The following is a 19,762-nucleotide window of genomic DNA, read 5'->3' as shown; positions in this document are numbered from 1 at the left end:
ACGGTGCAGCAGGTGCTGTGAAGCTGACGGTGCAGCCTCTCGTTGTACAGTCCAGGAGACAGCAGGGCAGTCCTTCTTCGGTCCGTGTTCCCATTCCACCATGATCTGAGGTCCAGGGTGCCATATTTATCACAGGAAAGTTCTATCAGGGGACAACACAATTACTAGCCAATGGGCTATCAGTCCCCTTCCTCTTGGTGACATCTTTCCGGTAATGCGTGGCACCTAACAATCCCAGAGTGCAGTACTCTGCCCACTCCCAGGATGTTGGCACCCTTCCTCAGCTATTAGGAGCTTGGTAGCCCACCCTAGAGGCTATACACCCACAGGGAAATTGGTGTGGGCACTGGGTTTCCCTCTCTGTCCTGGTCTCCAGCCTGCCTACCTGAACAAAAGGTAGCCCCTCAGGAGTGTTATCGCTATTCGATTTGCCCACCAAAAGCAGCTTTGCCTTTGACGCTCGCGTTTTGGGCTGACTCCCTAAGTGGCTTCCAGCAAGCGGAAGGTGACACCACTCCCTTCAATGGATTGCTATTGTTTCTATTCAGCAAAAAACAAGAGCAACCCATATGTCCTTGCAAACTGGGTATAGCTAAGCAGCCAAATTACAGTTGTTCACAAGGAACTCATTTAGCCCAAAAAACCTTCAGTATTCGCAATAAATGAATCTCATGCACAATTTAAGCGAAACAAGCATAAAATAGAGTCAATCAATATTACAATTAACACCACCAAGCAATGTTATTTCCTCGATTATAGAGAGCACATATGACTCGAGAATACAGCACCACACAACCAAATTTTTAAACTGCACCCGCTTCAGCCGGAGTGAGCGTGTTGTATTTGCAGTAACTATGACAGAACACGGAAAATTCTACTTCTGTTGTTTATTAACACGGTTTACAAAAAATATATTATTTTTTTTACGTATTTGATCCCAGTGGAGTGGCCATAACCAAACCGTGAAATAGCTTTAGCGACAATATTTAGAACAAGGGATCGGTTATTGGAATGAAAAGGATGTCCTTCGGATATCAGATTAAATAATTCATTCTAGAATATTTTTCTAGTATTCTGGGACTATCCTTTTCTCAATATTCGACGACGTTTCAACCCTCTCTTGGTACCAGGATTCTGGGGACTTATACACAATGAAAATGCCAACGGCGTGATTAGATTCAATTGTTCAATGTCAAGCGGTGAGAGATCCCACAAGTGGATATACTGGATATCTAAGGCAGCTGTCGTAGTTATGGACTCCCTGGGCATCAGGATATCTGGAGTGTAAGTTTTACAATCATCAATAACTGGTATGGCAATGATCTAATAAAGTAGGTAATAAGAGGACTGTGGGGCCTCCTTGGCTATAATCAGTTCCTATTGTACTGGACGTGGCCAGCCAATGCACGAGTGGTGCATTCGGATCACCCAATCCTTCATCTCCGGATACTAGACACCGCATTGACCGGCAATCCTCATATGGGTGAATTGAGCCTTTCCCCATACTCTGGAAATCACAACCTTGTTTTCGACATTGGCTGGCCACGTACAGTACAATAGGAACTGTCAGTTGCCACAGTCCCAGTCTCGCTGGCCCAGAAGCACAGCAGGTGTAGTCCTCTCGACAATGCAGCCTCTCTTTTTGCAAACTAAAGGCATTAGGGAAATCCTTCTTCTGGCCTTTCTGCTCTAGTGTGAACTGAGGGGGCAGGGTGCCAGGGTTGCCCTACTTATCCCAACTTACCCCAGGAAAGTGCCCTGAGAGACCACACAGTCACTGACCAAAGGGCTACTAGGTCCCCTCAGCTAAAGTGATGACGTTTCTGTGATGTGTGGCATCTGGCTATCACAGAATGCGTTGTTCTTGCCCCCCTCAAAATGGCACAACTCTTCCTTGGTCGTCGGGAGCAGGGTAGCCTCCCCTAGAGGGGTGGCTACCAGTGGGCCACATGCCCACAGTAAAGCCAGTTTGGACACACATTTTCCTTCTTTGCCTCTGTCTCCTATTTGTTTTCAGGAACAAAAATCATCCTGCTCAGGGATGTTGTTACAAGTGGCCCTTCAAAACGGCTTCTGCTTTGAAATCTGCCTTTTAGGCTTACACTCTGAGTGGCCATCCTGGGGGAGGAGGTGAGACCTCTTTCTCCAGCAACTGCCTTTGTTCCCAGACCTGGGAGAAGTTCACATACCTCCCTAGGTGGTCAGAGACCCGTCTATGTGTCAGTGCTTTTGTGAGGTTACTGGATTAGCTGAAGTGTTTAGTTGCAGCTTTCTAAACGTTGCTTAACTTTAACAGTGACTTTAAATCTGGCCTGGGCACCAGATCAGATTTAACGTCACAATCAATTCGATACCTTACTTGACCCTATTAGGCAAACCAATTCAGAAGTTGGCTAAAACAGGGTTACCGACTGGCTTCCCAGCCCAGCTAATGGGGCTCCTAACCCATCTATAGCAAACCGACAACTTAGAAGCTGCTAAGTCATATTGAAAATAATATTTCCTACTTACAATGTATATCTCCCTGCCGTAGTGCTCCATAGGGCTTCGTTAGGGGAGACTTACAGATAACCTTAAGAAAAGGGGTAACTTTGCCATTAAGTGTAATGACAAAGTCGAACTGTCACACACTGCCCTTTTAGTTTGCAGTGGCAGACTGGGGTCTATGTTGTCCCTGTGAGTGAACACTCTGCCTTACATGCCCTAGGTACCCCACACTAAGGACTTATAAGTAAGTCAGTCCTTACCAATTGGGGGTATCTAGACGGCAGGCCTTAGTGCACTCTGAGTTGATAAACCAGCAGCATCCGTCCAAAAATGAACGTGCAAATGGGGGCATTTCTTTACATTTGGTTAAGCATTTTTTTTCCTAGTTGTATTTTTGTGAGACTATATTTTGAAAGCAAAGAATCCTCAATCTTGCTTTAATGCTTCTGCAAATAGTTGCATCTAATCAGTGAGCATTCTGAGAAGATTATATGTAGCCTCATATTGTTGAACTTTGTACTGGAACCACTGTTAGTAGTACAGACCGAGCTTACAGCATTTCCTTAGAGTGCCCAGCCTAATAAAGGCTTTGCATTAATGAACCGTAAATACAAGTTCTAACAGCATTAGCATATGGACACAAACATTACCTTAACTGCAGACAGTTCCATTCCCTGATCCATAATGTGGAACTGTAAACTGGCAATCAAAGGGTTTGTGCTGTGGGAGGGAGGGGGGCCTACGTGTCCTAAAGGCAAAATAATCATGAAAACCTGTTGTCTTTGACCCCAACCAATATGCCCTGGGCGCATCGGGCTTTAAGTATTTCACGCCCCTGTACTTATTATACCAACCAGACTCCTTCATTAAGCTTTCCAGCTTCTTACGTGGAAGGCGATGCTCCACAAATAGGACTTCAAATAAACTTTCCAATTTGTATGTTCAAACCATTTTCATACATTTTGTTGCACTGCACATAGCACATAACAGAAAACATATCTCACAGGAAAAAAACCCTCTGAGACAACTACTATTAAGACGTTTCAGCAACTTTTAGTTATAACAGTAGTGCCTATGTTATAACTATTAGGAAAGAGGGAAATATCGGTATATTAAACATCATATATATACAGTAATACTGAACTCCAAACTTGCTGTGACTGAATATCACATATGTTTTGGGTTGCTAGTAATGTTGACAGCAAACAGGGCCAGACTGGAAACCCAAAGAAGCCCTGGCAGTTTTCTCGGATCATCCCCTGGTAAGCACGGCCTGGTCCGGGAAGCTGGAAATGCTTGCTTGATGCTTTTGATACTGGGGGCCGATATTGCAGCATTGCTGCAAAACAGGTCCCCAGCAACAAATCCTACCCCCACCGCTGCAAAATAGGCTCCTACCCTTCCAGCCTACCGGGGAAACGCCTACTGCCTGGTACGGCCAGTCCTAACAAACGAAACTGCATGGAATTTGATACACCAATATGGCTTCTCAGTATTACTGGACTGGCAGGAGATCGTGAGCTTTTTTTAACCGATAATTACTTTCAGGTTGTTATAGATATAGATAGGTTGTTCCAACGTAATCAGTTATTTGTAAAAAAATTACTTCACAAGAATATCTTTTGGTATTTAAAACAATTTGTACACTATCTTAAATGCTTAATGGAGAGTGAAAATACAAAACAAATATATAGCAACAGAGATGAGAAGATTAATCTTCGAAGTTTAGGGTTGTTGATAATGGTATAGCTAGTGCTTTAAATGGGCCGGTACTCACCGGTACTGAGTACCGGCACTTCTTAGATTTTTCCCTCGGAGTACCGGCACTTCTCTACTTCAGAGGAGAGTACCGGTACTCATGATAAATTAGGCTCATTGGCTCTGCTGGTGAGCAGGAGTCTCTGGCAGCCAAGGCGCCGCTTCTGCAGCCCCGACCTGAGCCCCAGCTGAGCTATTCAGCAGGGCTCATGTGAATAATGTCCGGGTGCTTGCCATCACGCTGTGCTTGACAAAGCAGGGTCCCTTCAGGCCCTGTACTGTCAATCACATTCTCACTATCATGTGCGTTCGTGCAAGCACAGGAATCATGGCAGTCCCCTGGCAGTGGCAACCAGGCTAAGGCCAGTCCGGTCCTGGTGGCAATTAAAAATGCCATGGTAGGTGACGAGAAAATATGGCTTTCATCTACCCGAGTCTTTTGTGTTTCTACTAAGTTTGTATGTATGCCTGTTTTTGTACGAAAAAGTGAAAGAAAGAGAGAATCAAGACACTCTCAGGAGGTATTTTTAAGAAAATGTGTGGCACTTTGTACATGTCTGCTCTGCCACAAAGATTCATAAATAACATAAAAGGGAGGGTTGGTGGGTGGTTGAATGGATGAGTGAGTGGATGGATGAGTAAGCAAGGGTGGATGTATAGATGGATGGAGGGATGATTGAAAGCTTGCATGGGTGAAAGAAGGTGGATGATTGGATAAAGGTCGGATGGTGGGTGGATAAGTGAAAGTTTGGATGGATGAATGAAAGGTAGGGAGGATGGATGAAAGGGTGGATGATGGATGTGTGAAAGGAGGGATTGAGTGAAAGGGAGGATGGAATAAAGGAGCGAAAGGGTTAATGAATGGATGAGGGAAAGAATTGATGGATGAGCGAAAGGATGAATTGTTAGGTTTTAAGATGGATGGATTGATAGATTTGGATATGAACGTTGGATAGACGGAATGGTGAAAAACTGAATGATTGATGAAAGACTGAATAGACGATAGAATGTTAAGGTTAAATGGTGGATATAAGCAGGTAAATGGTAGGATGAAAGAATGAATGGATAGATCGATGGAAGAGACAAGAGATATCTTCTGGGGAGGGTCATGATGAGTTGCTTCATTTGCGTGGTGCCATAAGAGCTTTGGTGCGACGTAGGGGTATTTTCAGTTTCTTCCTACTCGCGTGCTCAAAAATATATAGTATTGTGCCAAACAGCAATTAACAGTATGATATTACGAAGGTGCAACTATGGCAAAAAAAGGAAATGTTAAGATATTATTGCATTTCTCTTTCATTTTGTGTAATGAGTTAACCTGCTTTGTTTATATAATCACATTTCTCATGTGTTTCGGTATGTGCTGCAACTAATATAGAAGTTGTTAAGTAACATCATGGCTTGGCCTTAGCCCCGCCCCTAGCCCCGCCCCCTCACTATACCTCTAGCTCATTTTAATGAGTACCTGCACTTATTTTTTCCCATTTAAAGCACTGGGTATAGCTGCTTGAAGCACAGGTTAGTTTAAGTGCTCACAATCTTAAAATCATGAGTTAGTAATATCACATTCCATACTAGTTGACCATTTGCAGCTATTGTGAAAGTCTGCAATGATACTGTTTTGGAATCTTTTTGTGTAGGTGATACATAGGAACCAAGAGAGAAACAGAGGTGTGGTGCAGTATCTGAGTAGCTCCAGAATTAATAACAGCATAGGAAAGGAGGTGGAGTACAGCTGTTGGTGTCAGAAGAGAACCACCTTCATGTGATTCTGTATAAATAGTGCAGTTCAATAAAATAATGAAAAGTAGATTTAGGACCTAAAATATCATTGGACGGATGGTCCATCCTCCTCCAGGTTGACGGAGTAAATAACTCAGTCGCCCTAACGGAGGTGCCGCCTGCCACATTTTTAAATGTTTGCTGGCCTAGCGGAGATTTCAGGCATTGACAGGAACTGCTTATCTTGTACTAGATGGAGATAACAGCAAGAATGTTGTATATTTGATTTGATGTTATGTTGGAATGACGATAAAAGTTCAGGTTTGCATCCAAGAAAAAAGCAGCAATACCCACTGCAGAATAGTGAAATGAGTATGCAGTTCCTCGAAAGAGACACAACCAAGATACCATAAAGTGGATAATCATCGAAAAGGTTCACCACCCTACCATTCACTATGATGTAAATTGTAGACTTCTTGAAAAAGAACAACTCTCTGTGTTTAATTTGAGGACTAACATCTAGGGTGTTATTGATGGCATGCAGTGGCTCTCATTGTAGCATAGCATCGATCACCTCTTCCATCTGTACTTGACATGATGTTAACCACTCAACTATAGGTAGTGGAGGGATATATGTTCCATCAACATAAGGGTCCAGATCAGTAGATTTGACTAACAGCCTGCACTTTTTTTTTTTTTTTTACCTGATTTTCCATGTAGTTCACTTATTTTTATCACACCAAATTGTTGGCATTTCAACACTCGTCACCAGGCTCACTTGACACTGCTAGACGGTAATCTATCAAATATTGGCATTTTCTAATTAAACTTCGGCCCGACATTAAAGTGTTATAGTCACCCGATTTAGATAATCTGCAAATTGTTAGCGGCTGGTTAACCTTGGTTAGATAAGTAGGATAATTCTTTTTATATGAGGGAATGTTTTTTTTTTTTAAGGGACCTTTTCATTATACATATATTAAGTTGTTATCAATCCAGAAAGACTGTCACCAACACACTCATCACCAGCAGACTTGACTGTGGCAATCCACTCTACGCCGGCGTCACCCAGATGCCTACAAAGCTCTCCACAAGGTAGGACCAGCATATATGAACCACTGCCTCTCATTCCACGTACCCGCCCGACAACTTCGCTCTGCCCAACTTGACCTGGCCACCGTCCCATGAATACACAAGACCAGAACCGGAGGAAGATCCTACTCCTACCTCGCCACCAAGACCTGGAGCACCCTGCCCTTCCACCTAAGGCAATCCCTGTCTCTGACCCAATTCAGGAAGGATCTCAAGACCTGTCTCCTTGACTGAACCTCCATGCCCAGATGGATCTGCAGTGCCCCCCACCGACCCTCCCCCAGCGCCTTGAGACCCTCACGAGTGAGTAGCCACGTTATGCAAACTCCTGATTGATTGATTGATCAATACACGGGGCCTCATGAGAACCCCCTCAAAATATACTGACACAAGACTTTATGAACATACAATTGCGGTGAGATAATTACTCTACATTATTAGGGGACACCATTTCTGTGCCACTTAAGCGCCTTACTTAGTAGCTTGTGAGGATTTAATAGAAATTGTTTTCTATCTCCTACATTATGGCTCATAAGCTATAACTTAGTTTATTAACCTACTTGTCTCCATTTGTGAATTTCCCAGACACAAAACGTAGGGCTCACTTTGTTGTTCCCTTTGAGTGCCCCCGTTCCACGTTTCATAATCACATGACACATAGCCTGCTTCAAAAAAGCAGCCCATTGGGCATAGCTCCTTTATAAGGGGTCCTCCGCAGTCCCTCCATCACCATGTCAATGGAGGCGCCAGGTAGGTTTCCTCCTCATGCAAGACAACTCAGATTGAGGTGAGCTGCGTGTTCACCATTCCCCTCTTTTTCTTAGTGATTGCCATTCTAACAGAGTTCTAATTTATTGTCTCTGATCAACAAGTGGCATTACAGGCTCCTGCAGAAATCCTTCCCTGCTGCATGTATTGTCTCCATTCATTCCTTTGGAGTAAGCATTCTTGGCTGAAACAGTAATATTTTCCCAAGGTTGAGCACTACCTTTTCATGGGATCCCTTGGAATCGTGTGGGCGAAATAAAGACACTATATTACAAATCAATAATTTGACTGTTTTGTCATATAGTTTGATTTTAGTTTGACATGCATTTGGTCTTTGAAAGCTTAATTTTACTTATGTATATGGTCGAGCCACTTCGGACATGCCTGTCCTGATTTAGTTATATTGATGTGAGTTGTTAATATGTCTCTTGACATTAACAGGTGATCCTTACCTTTAGAGTATTTCCCACCAACCTCCTTCAAAACAGTTGGTTTGCATTAATTTCACTATTCACTTTTTTCACAGAACCAGATGTAACACTGTCCGTAAGAGACACATCTATTGTCTAATAAGGCTGTGCTTCACTGACCTTGGTCCTGAAGAAGGCTCCAGACTCATTTTGCGGTTGAGATCGGGACTAGAAATGTTTTACGACAGACGGCAATCACAAGTCGAATCAACCTCTGTGTCTACATTTTTTATTCAACCAGCTTCCACCCTTATAACATTACTTGTTGCATAGTAGACAGTTCAACAGTTTTTCTTAGGTCCCTTACACCTACCTAGTGTAGGGATTATATAGCCATAACCACTGCGAGTACTCCCTTACTGCATGGGTGAGTCCACTTGTTTCGCCACCACTCGACATGAGTGAGCTATGATGAAGCATTCCACTCAGAGGTAGCTGAGGGCTCAGGGGCCTTTAAAGTACATACCTTTGACCACTTGAAGAGTTCCTGGTTGAGACATAGATAGTTACCTAAAAGCCACATTCTGTCAATTGTGATTTCCTGTAAAAAGTCTGTTTTTTGAATGGCATATTTGTTTGTGATTCCACTATAGAGAAAATAAACACCTTTTTGAGAATTATCTTAACAGTTATTCCAGTATTGTATCCGGCCCTCAAAGGTTTTTCATAATATAACATCAGTATTTTCACTGCAAGAATCTGAAGAGCCTGTTTTTCCTCCCCTCTAAGTGCATCTGTAGTATAAAACATAGTTTTGATGATTGTGGGACATATTTAATTCACACCATATTATTATTGATTCGCAAAAGCTCCAGGGCCAAACTGTATGCTTTATTGAAATGCAAAGCAGTGGGACCATAATCTGACCATAATACTTACTCTCCTTTTGTGCACAAGTGTAGTCTTAGTTTTAAAGAGAAATGTTATCAGAAGATGCCTCAGAGTTTGAAAGTTCATATTTCCATCTGTCAAACATCGCCCGCTCGCTAATAATTCTTTAGCTTTGGAGCCCTATAGTTCATTTTCCCACTCACTATTGGAGTGGGAGCTGCTTTGAATCATTACAGGGAAGAGAGGATTCATGTGTGTTCATATATGGATGATTGGCTGATAAATGTCCCTTCCCTTCTCCATGGGAAAAATGATTGTTAAAAGCTACTAGCACTCTGTTTCTCTTGTCACCGAAGGTAAAAAAGAAAAGCTACCTTGGATCGGGTCTATATTTCAGTGGACCTATCCTGTAAAAGAGGACAGTAATCGCCTGCTCCCCTCCAGAGAGGCTGGAAGTATTGAAGCTTTTTTTTTTCTTTTCAGAGAAGGAATTCGGTATAGGCATGGCTGTTTTGAACACTTTTTTGTATCACCACCATCTAACTAATAATACAGATGGGCAAGGTTTAAATAAGATATTTTGAGTTGTATCTTGCCTACTCAAGAGCACTACCCCAAAAATGACATCCCAAACTCTCTTCAGGCTTCGCTAGCTAATGTTTTGTTGACGGCAATCACATTAGGTCGTGCCTTTTTAAAGTTATTAAACAAAAGCATTTGCTATAACCAATTTATCTGAACAGGTAGGTGGGCATTCTGGATCACCTTGAGGTGTACCAGCTGGGCTACATGAAGGAGGAAAGCCACCTCCTTGTTCTCTAATTGAAAGATAGCTATCAGATCCCATTTATGGTAGCCTGTTAAAATATTGATTGGTAGATTTCTTTCAATGGATAATTAGCAAAATGGCACTTCACTACATAGCAACCACTTAGCCTGGTGACTAACAAAGGGGGTACACTTCGAATGAATACATTTATGGAAGTGTCAGAATATTAGCATGTGAATTTCTCAGTGTTCTCCGAGTCCTATTCTGACAGAACCGGGCAGTGAGATATTTGGAGCCGTGGTAAGAAATTCCCTGAAGACCAGAACGAGAATTTGAAATAAAACGCTTTTATGGACCGGAAGCTGGTGCAAACTCCTGAGTGCTTCAGAAGTGGAACTCAGGGAAGTTTAAGTAAAGTCTGACAACTGTGTGTTGGACTATCTAGAGTTTGTCAAGCAACTGCTTTTAACTCCCTGCATAATGGCTATTACAATAAACAAGCCTTGATGTTATTAAGGCAAAAGCCATTGCTCCTTGCGGCTAGGGTGAACAAGTCAAATATTTTTTTTACTGATTTTATCAACAAAAAACACATACCGGCCACTGATAGAGCTTGAGGGCAGAAGGAAAGAGCGTTGTCCAATTTGACTCCCAGCTTTTTAGCCACTTCAACTGTGAACGGAGTAGGGGGTACAGAGTTCGGCCACCACATCATAAGAGAAAACAGATTTCTCTTTCCAAACAGGAGAACTTCTGTTTTATCAGTGTTGCATTTCAAATGTTTTTTTTCCATCCAACAGATGATATTAGCAAACCAGTTCTTAAAATTCAGCTCGGACCCAAAAGAATCCTTATCAAGAGATAGGATCAATTGTGTGTCATTCACATATGAAGTGGTTGAAGGTCCATAGGAGGTTATCATGGATATCAAAGGAGCCAAATGGACATTAAATAAGGCTGGGCTAAGAGATGAGACTTGCGGGACACCTATGTGGAATGCTTGGGTCTGAAACTGGATAGGCAAATGTGGAGTGCATTGGAGCTTTCAAGATAGGAAGTCAGTTGACCGTTGACAATTTTCTCCAAGATTTTGCCCAACGCTGGAAGCAACGAGTTAGACCTACAATTGGCCAGAATTGAAGGGTCTGCCAGGGGCTTTTTTTTTTTAGCAGTGGTTTGAACACCACCACTTTCCAACATTTAGGGACTTTGGCCACAGAAAGAGAAGTTTTTAATACCTGGTTGATAACTAGATTCACCATGTCTATCGCCTTATGTAAAATGGCAGGTGGGTTGGGATTTCGGGGAGAGCCATACTTAAACTAAAGAATGGCTTGTCGTGATTGTGACGTGATCTCCTGTGGCAAGCATGGGGTGAGAAGCCTCTCCATGTAACTACAATGTGGTTTCATAACCTCCGGCCCGAACCAAACCAATGTTAAAATATTTTCTTCAAGGAAGGTGAAAATATTATCACATCGGGCCTGTGAGGGATAAATGTCTCATGACAGGGCTTTAGGCTGCAGGAATGATTTGGACGTTTGAAAGATCTCTTTGGGTCCAAGTTAGTCTTTTTAACTTGGCTGGTGAAATAGACTTTTTTGGCGTCCCTAATAGAATTGTGATAGGACTTCTGGGCCAGCCTGAAGTTAGTCAGATCCTCAGATTTTGTGGCCAAACGCCATTTACCCTCACGCTGCTTGCAGCTGAGCTTTCCTTCGGCTAAAATAGGTGTGTACCTGGGTGCATATGGAGTGGGGCTAGTTGATTGGCGGAACCTATAACCCACTGATTGACCAAATCAAGTTAATCCGGAAGCCTTCCCGTAAGGGGGGGTGGGTCGTGGCCAGCCACGTAAAAGATAGGAACTCGTGATTTTCCCCCATTTATTAAAGTAATGAGGGCTTTGGTCAGTTTGGGGGTTAGCTAGACAGCTAGCATCTGCTATCAGCCTAAAGTAAGCCAGTCGATTGTCCGACCATGAGTGAACTACAGGTTCCTCCAAAACCAGTAGAGGGAAATTGGTACAAGTCGCATCCAAAACTTGACAAGTTGAGTGCATGGGGCTTCCTACTAATTGAGGGAGGTCTAATATTGTTAGAATCCCTATGAAACTTTTAGCATCAGAATTCTCCAGATCGTTAAAGTGGTAATTAAAATCCTCTAATAAGGTGAGTTAGTGTATTAGACCAATAGAGACTACAGGGCATCTCCTGGGATGGCCAAGACGCTGGAACGCCATCCAGGCAGGTGATATATTAAGCACCCAGCGAAGGACTGTGATTGACCAATTTTAGAACAAAAACCCAAACTCTCTCCTGCTTCAAATTGCTCACCTCGAAATAGCTGAATCGGAAGGTGTTGGAAAATGAGGCATAATTTGTGAGGCCTACACAAACAATGTCTACATTTGTCCTTCACTGGCAGCCTAAGGCTTACTTAAGGATGGTGGGGTGGGCTAGTAATCGCCATTTGCAGGTACGCAGAAATAACACTCAAAAATTGATTGTCCAGTCTATACTTATCTTTATAAAAAGGAGGAGTATATTTATTATACAAACACACTACTCAATACTATGCATCAATTTAAAAATATACATAAACGGATGGAAATACTTTGTGACATTACATAACATTCTCACCCCTCCTGCAAGGGGGCGGCGAAGGTCTAGTACCACCACTCCCATGTATGCACAACATCTTGCCCCCAAATGCAGTGAGTGGACCATAACCTAGAGTGAGAGGCATTACATGTGACCTCTAGTCCCCAAAAGGAGCACCACTGGTAAATGCACCACCTTTCCACCTCTAGTGGGTATCACCTCGGTGACAATCCATGTTTAACCTCGCACACTTCAGTGCAGCCCTAAGCTTCAACTCCTAGCCGTAGAACAACAGTTCCAGTCTGAGGTAGGATTCAGGAAACATGAATAACCCATGAGTGGTTCTTTCCTTTAAGTACCCCCCCCCCCCCCCCCCCCGAGACTGAGTGTTGGGACTTCCCATTTTCATGCTGGGGTAGTCTGTGTTGCTCCTGCAGCTGTCCCTGCACATTTTCCAGCACATAGGGGTGACCCCCTTCTCTGGGGGCCACCTTGCGGAACACAAGCCTGTTTTCTCTGCTGCATTCCAAGGCCCTGCAAGGCATTATGGGGTGCACTTTCTCCAGCGCATGAATATCAGAGCAGCGGCTCTCACGCAGGTCTGGGGAGAGCCACGCTGCCTTGGCTGGCGACTTCATGCTGCAACATCTCTTCCTCGGGGGGCCTGGTCCCACCTGGGCACCCTGCTTGTAGGTAAGGTTGGAGAACAGCCTGGGGAGCTCACCTCCGGCTGCTCTTGCCGTCGCCCCGACTGGCCAGCACCCTCGCGTGCTGCCGCAGGAGCCAGCTCTTCAGTCTGGCCTGCCCGCTCCTGCAGCCAGACCCGGATGCTGCTGCCGGTCGGGCGGGGCCTCGGGGGAGTACGACCGCACCCCCTCTCCTTCTGACGTGAGCGTGCGGCAGCACTCCCCCCTCCTTTTGACGGACACCGGGGCCCAGAGTTGGGAGTCCCGGGCCCCAAGAAGTTCATCACAGGGAGCGCAATGGCGCTCCCCTGCTTTGTCTTCTTTCGCCGCGGGGGAGTGTGACGGCAATTTCCCGCTTCCTCACCACAGACAGCGGGTCCCGGAGTTCTGGATCCCGGGTCCCAGAGATCTTCACGGGGAGTGCAACGGCGCTCCCGCTCCCCGACATCGTCTAAGACGGGCCTGGAGTTGGGGGTCCCAGGCCCCAGGAGCATCTTCGCGGGGGCGCAATGGTGCTCCCCGAACTCCATTCCTGTCAGGGGCCAGGGTGGGCTCCTGGCACTCCCACCGGTCACTTCTGCCCTATCCTGCAGCGACACATCCCCTCTTGGCCCCTGCTCCCTCCTTCCTGAACAGGCCTCTGGGATACTTCAAAAATGGCGTTGTCCAGGGGTCTCATGCCACATGGTCTCTGAAATCCCCCTTCCTCCCTTGCTGACTTCATGGCCCAGGCCCGGAGCAGGCCTGGTGCCTGGCACCGGGAGACATCTGCTGATGGATAACCTGCAGCTTCACCCCCATCTCTCCCTCTTGGAGAGGAGACCTTCGCCCTTTGGAATGCTTGCAGTGAAGGGCTAGGCTTCTGATGCTACAGCTTGGGAAGGAAGGTAATTAATCCAGCCTGGCAGGGTCACACCCGGCCAGGGTCTGGTTATGAGCTGAGTCATAGGAATATGAAATTTCTGGATGACCCATAAGCAGTACAGATATGGCTTTGAACTCAGCAGAATACTTCTTTTCACACAACTTACAGTGTACTTTGGTGCGTGTCTGGAATTTGTAGGCCCTAGGGAAGTGAAACTACCCCATGTGGTTTCTGTCTTCATAAGAGAGTAATGGAGTGTTTCTACAGTGAAACAGTAAAGCACACTGACTTGCCTTACATGTGTCTCCCCACATTATAAAGCCTATTCCATGTCACCACCCAACTCAGCATAATTCCTGCCACACCATTCTATCTGTACCTACTCCGGGCTGCGCACGACAGGAATCTCCCCCACGCAGCCCTTACACGGGTGCACATGCGTGTGCACACAGGCTAACATGTAACCAGTCCGGTGCCCCTTAGCCTGGCTGCAGCGCAGCGACCTTCTCTCACAAGGCGGACACCGGTGAAAACCACATGCAGTCTCTTCCATCATGAGTTCACTATGGGTGAGTCCCAGCTTATGAGGCTCTCCCACAGTAAAAGCTCAAATATTAGGTGTTCATAAAGCGAAAAATCCGGACGGCTCAGATGGTCAGAACCACCTTCTAACAAAAGGAATCTTGTAAAATGATGGCTAAGCTTCTACCACATCCTTCAGACCTATCACATCTGAGGAAAGCTTATCCTGGGGGGAGAGGAATTGAGATGTCTGGGTTGGACCAAGGTTTGAGCCAGGACTCAGTGAGAAACAAAAAATCTAAAAGAAGAGCAATAACCAGGTCATGTACTTTTTGGACGTGATTGAAGAGGGACCTCGCATTAATAAGTCCACCGGCAAGAATCTTACTGAAGGGTTTCTCAGTGGAACAGCTGATACCAAGCACACATTTGCAGAGTTTACATGACACTGCACCCTCCAAGCAGGTGGAATCAATAGTATTGCCGCAGGGGGGCAGTTTACTATGGATAAAAAAATTTTTATCAACAGATAGAGCAATACCTGGATTAAAATGACCAGGGAGGACTGGCACAGGCCGCGGAACTGACGTGGGTGGGCGCAGGGGACTTGCCCTTGGCGCGCCGGCTCCGTGGGTGCACATCTATATCAGCAGTGCGTATAGGTATGCTGGGGGAGCAACAGAAGCAATGTTGCCTAGCAGCTGTCTGGGCCAATAAGGGAAAATAAGCAGGTGGCAAGACGACTCAGTTGTCCAGATGGTTCATGCCTCTCCCCCATACACAAGACTCATAGTCCATTCCGGAGAAGGGCAGTGCCCCATTTCAGGATTTAGAAGGCAGCCAGCGCAACACTTTTACACAGCACTCTGTTGGTGAAAGTTTCCACTATTTTTAAGTGGATAGGTGTATATTCCCTGTAGACACTATTTCCGTAGTATTTTAATTAGAAATACATGCCCAAGTGAAGTTTACATATTGGCGTAATTCTCCTTCCTGCGTTATAACTTTAAATGTATTGAAGTGTTAGCATAGATTTAAAGGTTAACCTGCAAATGCAGTGGCTGTCGGTGCTCTGGATAGTGAAGGACTGGCACAAAGGGGTTGATGCCTGGGATATTTCACATGGCCGTTTCAAAAGCGAGACCTTCATTAACTTTATTTTCACTTGTTAAATGGTTCAGCTACATCAGTCAATCCTTAAGAAGGTTAGCCATTTCCGAAGAACCCACCACGATGATGAAATTGCCCTAGTACCATGTTTACTACTGGCTGTGTGTCTAAACCAAAAGTATAGTGACCAGTGTTTAAAAGAAGAATTAGTTACTTACTAAGAATATTGGCTGGGGTTCCATCTGCGAGCTTTGTTGGATTCACAGGCAACACATTTCCCTTTCTGTTAAGGACAGTAGGGTATTTGCATTTTTGTCTATTATGCTGCAAGTTGCTGTTGTTGCTTCTCAGCTGCAATATGAGGTGACCGTGACGCCCACCTTTGAATAAAAAAGATAACCAAATGGGTACAGGACTGACATCACTTCTTTGTTGCTATTGGTTCAAGTAGGTACAATACGCCTTGAGCTAGCGGGGAAGTCTACTTCATTTGTTTAAGGTCTTGGATATTTACCATGTTGTTGTGGTATAATAATTAAAAGTAGGACTGTAAATGATGCAAACATCAAAAAGCAATGTTGAGGTTAATTAACCAATTCTTTTATATTGTATTGACATCTTCCCTCTCGTCTATGATTTTAAATGTACTTTGGTGTCCTGATTAGATACAAGGGGTTTTATTTTGTAGTAATGTCATTTTTTCAGTACAGATCTTTAGAAAAATAATGCATTTCTGTTCCCTCGTCTTATTTCAACTGTCATACTTGTCTCCCAATGCAGGGTCTTCAGACTCTACTGAGAGCCTCCGGAGCCATGGCACTAATAGCTCGATTCAGCCTCTCCTTAATTTCACCAAGGTTCATTTGGAGGAGGAGCAGAACCTGTGAGCACCATCGACCGCCCTCATCATTCCGACTCATGTTCTGCACAGACTTTCTTGATTGGATACCTAAATCAGCGCACACAGACTCTTCACTGTCTTCAGCGTCCTTTCTTTGAGACAATATAAACAAAATACAACGATATTGCCTGCTAGAAAGAGTTCCTTTCAGGGACATTGAGGCCTTTGCCGGATTGCCAATTGCCACCATATTACAAGAGAACATGGGGTGGGGTTGCGCCGCCTCATCGTGAAAGTTTCACCCTGCCATTTTGATTTCAAGGTGGGAATCGGTCTCATTCATTTAAGGAGTGGGATTAGGTGCGGTGTTTGTAGTGTGGCTGTCTGCCTGTAAACTGGAACGGCAAAGTCATGGTTTGAAAAGTATGTATTGGTTAATTTTTAGATAATATATTCAGCTTCTACATTTTTAAAGTGTGATCTTTTGCGCTGTATAAAACGTTTTTGGATGTGTTTATATTGTGGTGCTTCTTCGTATATATCTGGTGCACACCAGACAGGATGTCATGTATGGCATGGGCTGGCTAGCTAGACACCCTGTGTCAGTATGCTTCTCTGTGCTTTCTTCACCCTGCCTACTCTTGCAAAGCTTTCCTCAACCCCTCTGGCACCTGTTAGTCTCACGTTTCATTGACTTCCTCAATCACTTTACTTACCAGTATCAACCTGCCTTGTTGTCTAGTGCTTTCCTCGCCTTAATCTTAGGCTTATGCCAATGCCTTCATTATACCATGCTTCCCTTGCCACACATCAATTCAATTTAGATATTCTGTATTTTCCTTCACCTCCCTTGCCTTTGACAGTCTACATTGCCCTGTTGTGCATAACCAAATATGTACGTTTCCACCTGCCTACCCTTCACATCTGCTTATAGAGTTTCTAGTCAGTACAACGTACTGCTCAGTTCACATACACATGCTGGTGCAGTTCTGCCTAAATACCCTAGACATTCACCCCTCTATGTACGCCAGAAGCAGTTTTCATGCCCAGTACTTTGCTACAGTCTCTATGAACAATCAGAACAACTCTTTTTCTTAAAGAGTATTCCGACTTCAGATTGTATGAAATTAGTTTTCCTTATCCTATCCCTTTCTCACCACCTTTGCCCACTCCAGCAAAATATTTTTTGTCCAGCTCATTGGACCTCTGAGAATAAGTTTGTTTCACCTTGCTCTTCTTGCCTTGGAATGTATAGATTGCTAAAAAGAAATCCTAACTGCACTCCATACAATTAATTCGACCTTTATTCAGATACCAATGGTACACATAAAAACAGAAATAGTAACAGCTAAAAATGTATCGGGCAATTAATTAAAATACATTTATTTCCTTTTATAAACAACTAGCTATGGTTGTGATCCAGCATTGATAACAACCATCCATCACGTAAGAACAGATTTGGTAAAACCTAAAAGAAAATGCCTAAAAATCATTTAATAAAATTTGTTTATACATTATAACCTACTCTTTCTTGAGTAAATAGCTATCTTAAAAAATAATCTAACTCAATCGTGTGCCTCCTCTTTACTCAATAATTGCAGAAATCTCAGGGCCACCATGCGTTGATCAAATCGATTTTTATGGAAAAAAGGTAATCGAATATGTTTAAAATATAACCTATAAAATTTACTGAGAAAAACCAAAATGAAGCAATGTTTGATCCGAAACGCCATCACAAGGGCAGGTGCCCTTATTGTGAATAACCCAAGGGAAACCACAGCATATGTCCTAAAACCGAAGAGAAGTCACTTTTCCCATCTCCCACTTGTCCAGGTCAGATACAGTTCCATACCCACGTTTTGCTTCCGAGCACAATAATTGGAAACTGTAAACTTTCATAGTTTGGCCCTTCCCTTGAAAGGATTCTTTTTTACCCAAAACGTTTTTTTTACGACCTTACTGTCTGTGGAGGAAATCAACACAGAAGAGTCAAACATCTCGGGTGACCTAGATCATTTAGGACAGTGCCGATATAGGCTATCCAGTGTTTTGTGCTGCTCCTATCCTACTGCAAGCAGTTACTAATGACCTCTCTATTCAGGCTAGCTGCAGGGTTGGTCCAAACTGATAAACATAGTAAAATAGGGTCTAATTTGATTCCATCCTTCAAGTAGAGAAAACCAAGTTCGCTTTGAAAAATAGTTAGACCTAGCGGGAGGTTGGCTCAGAAGTCTTCTACATATGTGGTTCTCCTCAACCTGTAGGGAATGACAGGTGGAATAGCCCTAGACCCCTGTGTCATAGCAAGCGATAGGAACACACTTATCACTATTTATAATTCTATGGTGCGACAAGGCCTTATGGCCTACTGGCCATGGAAGATTTAGAATGGCCCTTGCTGCCCTAGATAGTTTGAAAGTACTGGCAGAAACATGTTCACCTCATGCATCTGAGCGATCAAACGTAATACCTGAGTTAAGATAAGTATGCACACTAGTTAGTCGCTTCCCATTACATACTACAGAGGATAAAATATGCCTCTTTGGACCGCATGGCATAATGCGGGATTTGCTAAAATTGGTGGTCAGAGCCAGGTTGGTCATTAAGTTAATAAAAGCATCTGTCGATCTCCGAAGAGTGGATGCGAGCCATGAGTACTGCATCATTTGCGTAAAGTATTGCGGGCATTGCCATGCTACCTATTTTCGGCACATCTTTAAAGGCAGCCAGTAGAAATGGGGTCAAGTTATCAATTTATTAAATAAACCACAAGGATGCAACCTCACGGCTTTGCCGGACCCCACGTTCAAGACAGAAGGTCTCAGAGAGTTCCCCATCTTGGCCGAACCGCAACCTTGCCCCCAGATGCTTTTGTAGGGATTGCAGAAAATGAACCAGGACAACATCCAACCCCCATATCCAACAGTACCCTCCATGGCTTGCTAAGGTTTACACTGTTGAATGCTGTTGATAGGTCCATAAATGCTAGGTACAGTGGACAGCACATAGCAATAATTAATTCCCTACAATAAGATGGAGATTAAGGTACTGCTCCACAATAAGTCTCCCACAAACAAGAAACCCTTGGGTCTGAGAAAAAATATGCAACTGTTATAAATGAAGACCTAGCTATAAAGGGGTATCCTTTTAAAAGGACGAATTCCCTCAGCCACCAGAGGTGGCATACTTCATCATTAGGATTCTCCTCATACCATGATACCTAGTCACGGTGCAGGCT

General features: G+C 44.0%; 1 protein-coding gene across 4 annotated transcripts in view; it reads left to right on the top strand.

Annotated features, from left to right (window-relative positions):
* The window catches only part of MGRN1 (mahogunin ring finger 1), a 308,688-nt gene extending 290,647 nt beyond the window's left edge, over positions 1-18,041 (top strand). For 3 of the 4 annotated variants that reach the window (XM_085632139.1, XM_085632140.1, XM_085632141.1), the window contains one exon: positions 16,464-18,041. In XM_085632139.1, coding sequence (XP_085488265.1) covers positions 16,464-16,570 — 107 coding nt within the window. In that variant the 3' untranslated portion in view covers positions 16,571-18,041. The remainder of the gene's footprint in view (positions 1-16,463) is intronic. The other variant, XM_085632142.1, reaches the window with a different exon arrangement.
* Positions 18,042-19,762: the final 1,721 nt, after the last annotated feature.

Source organism: Triturus cristatus, chromosome 10 (assembly GCF_964204655.1).
Source record: "Triturus cristatus chromosome 10, aTriCri1.1, whole genome shotgun sequence".
Classification (NCBI taxonomy): domain Eukaryota; kingdom Metazoa; phylum Chordata; class Amphibia; order Caudata; family Salamandridae; genus Triturus; species Triturus cristatus.
This window is presented reverse-complemented; position numbering and strand designations above follow the sequence as displayed.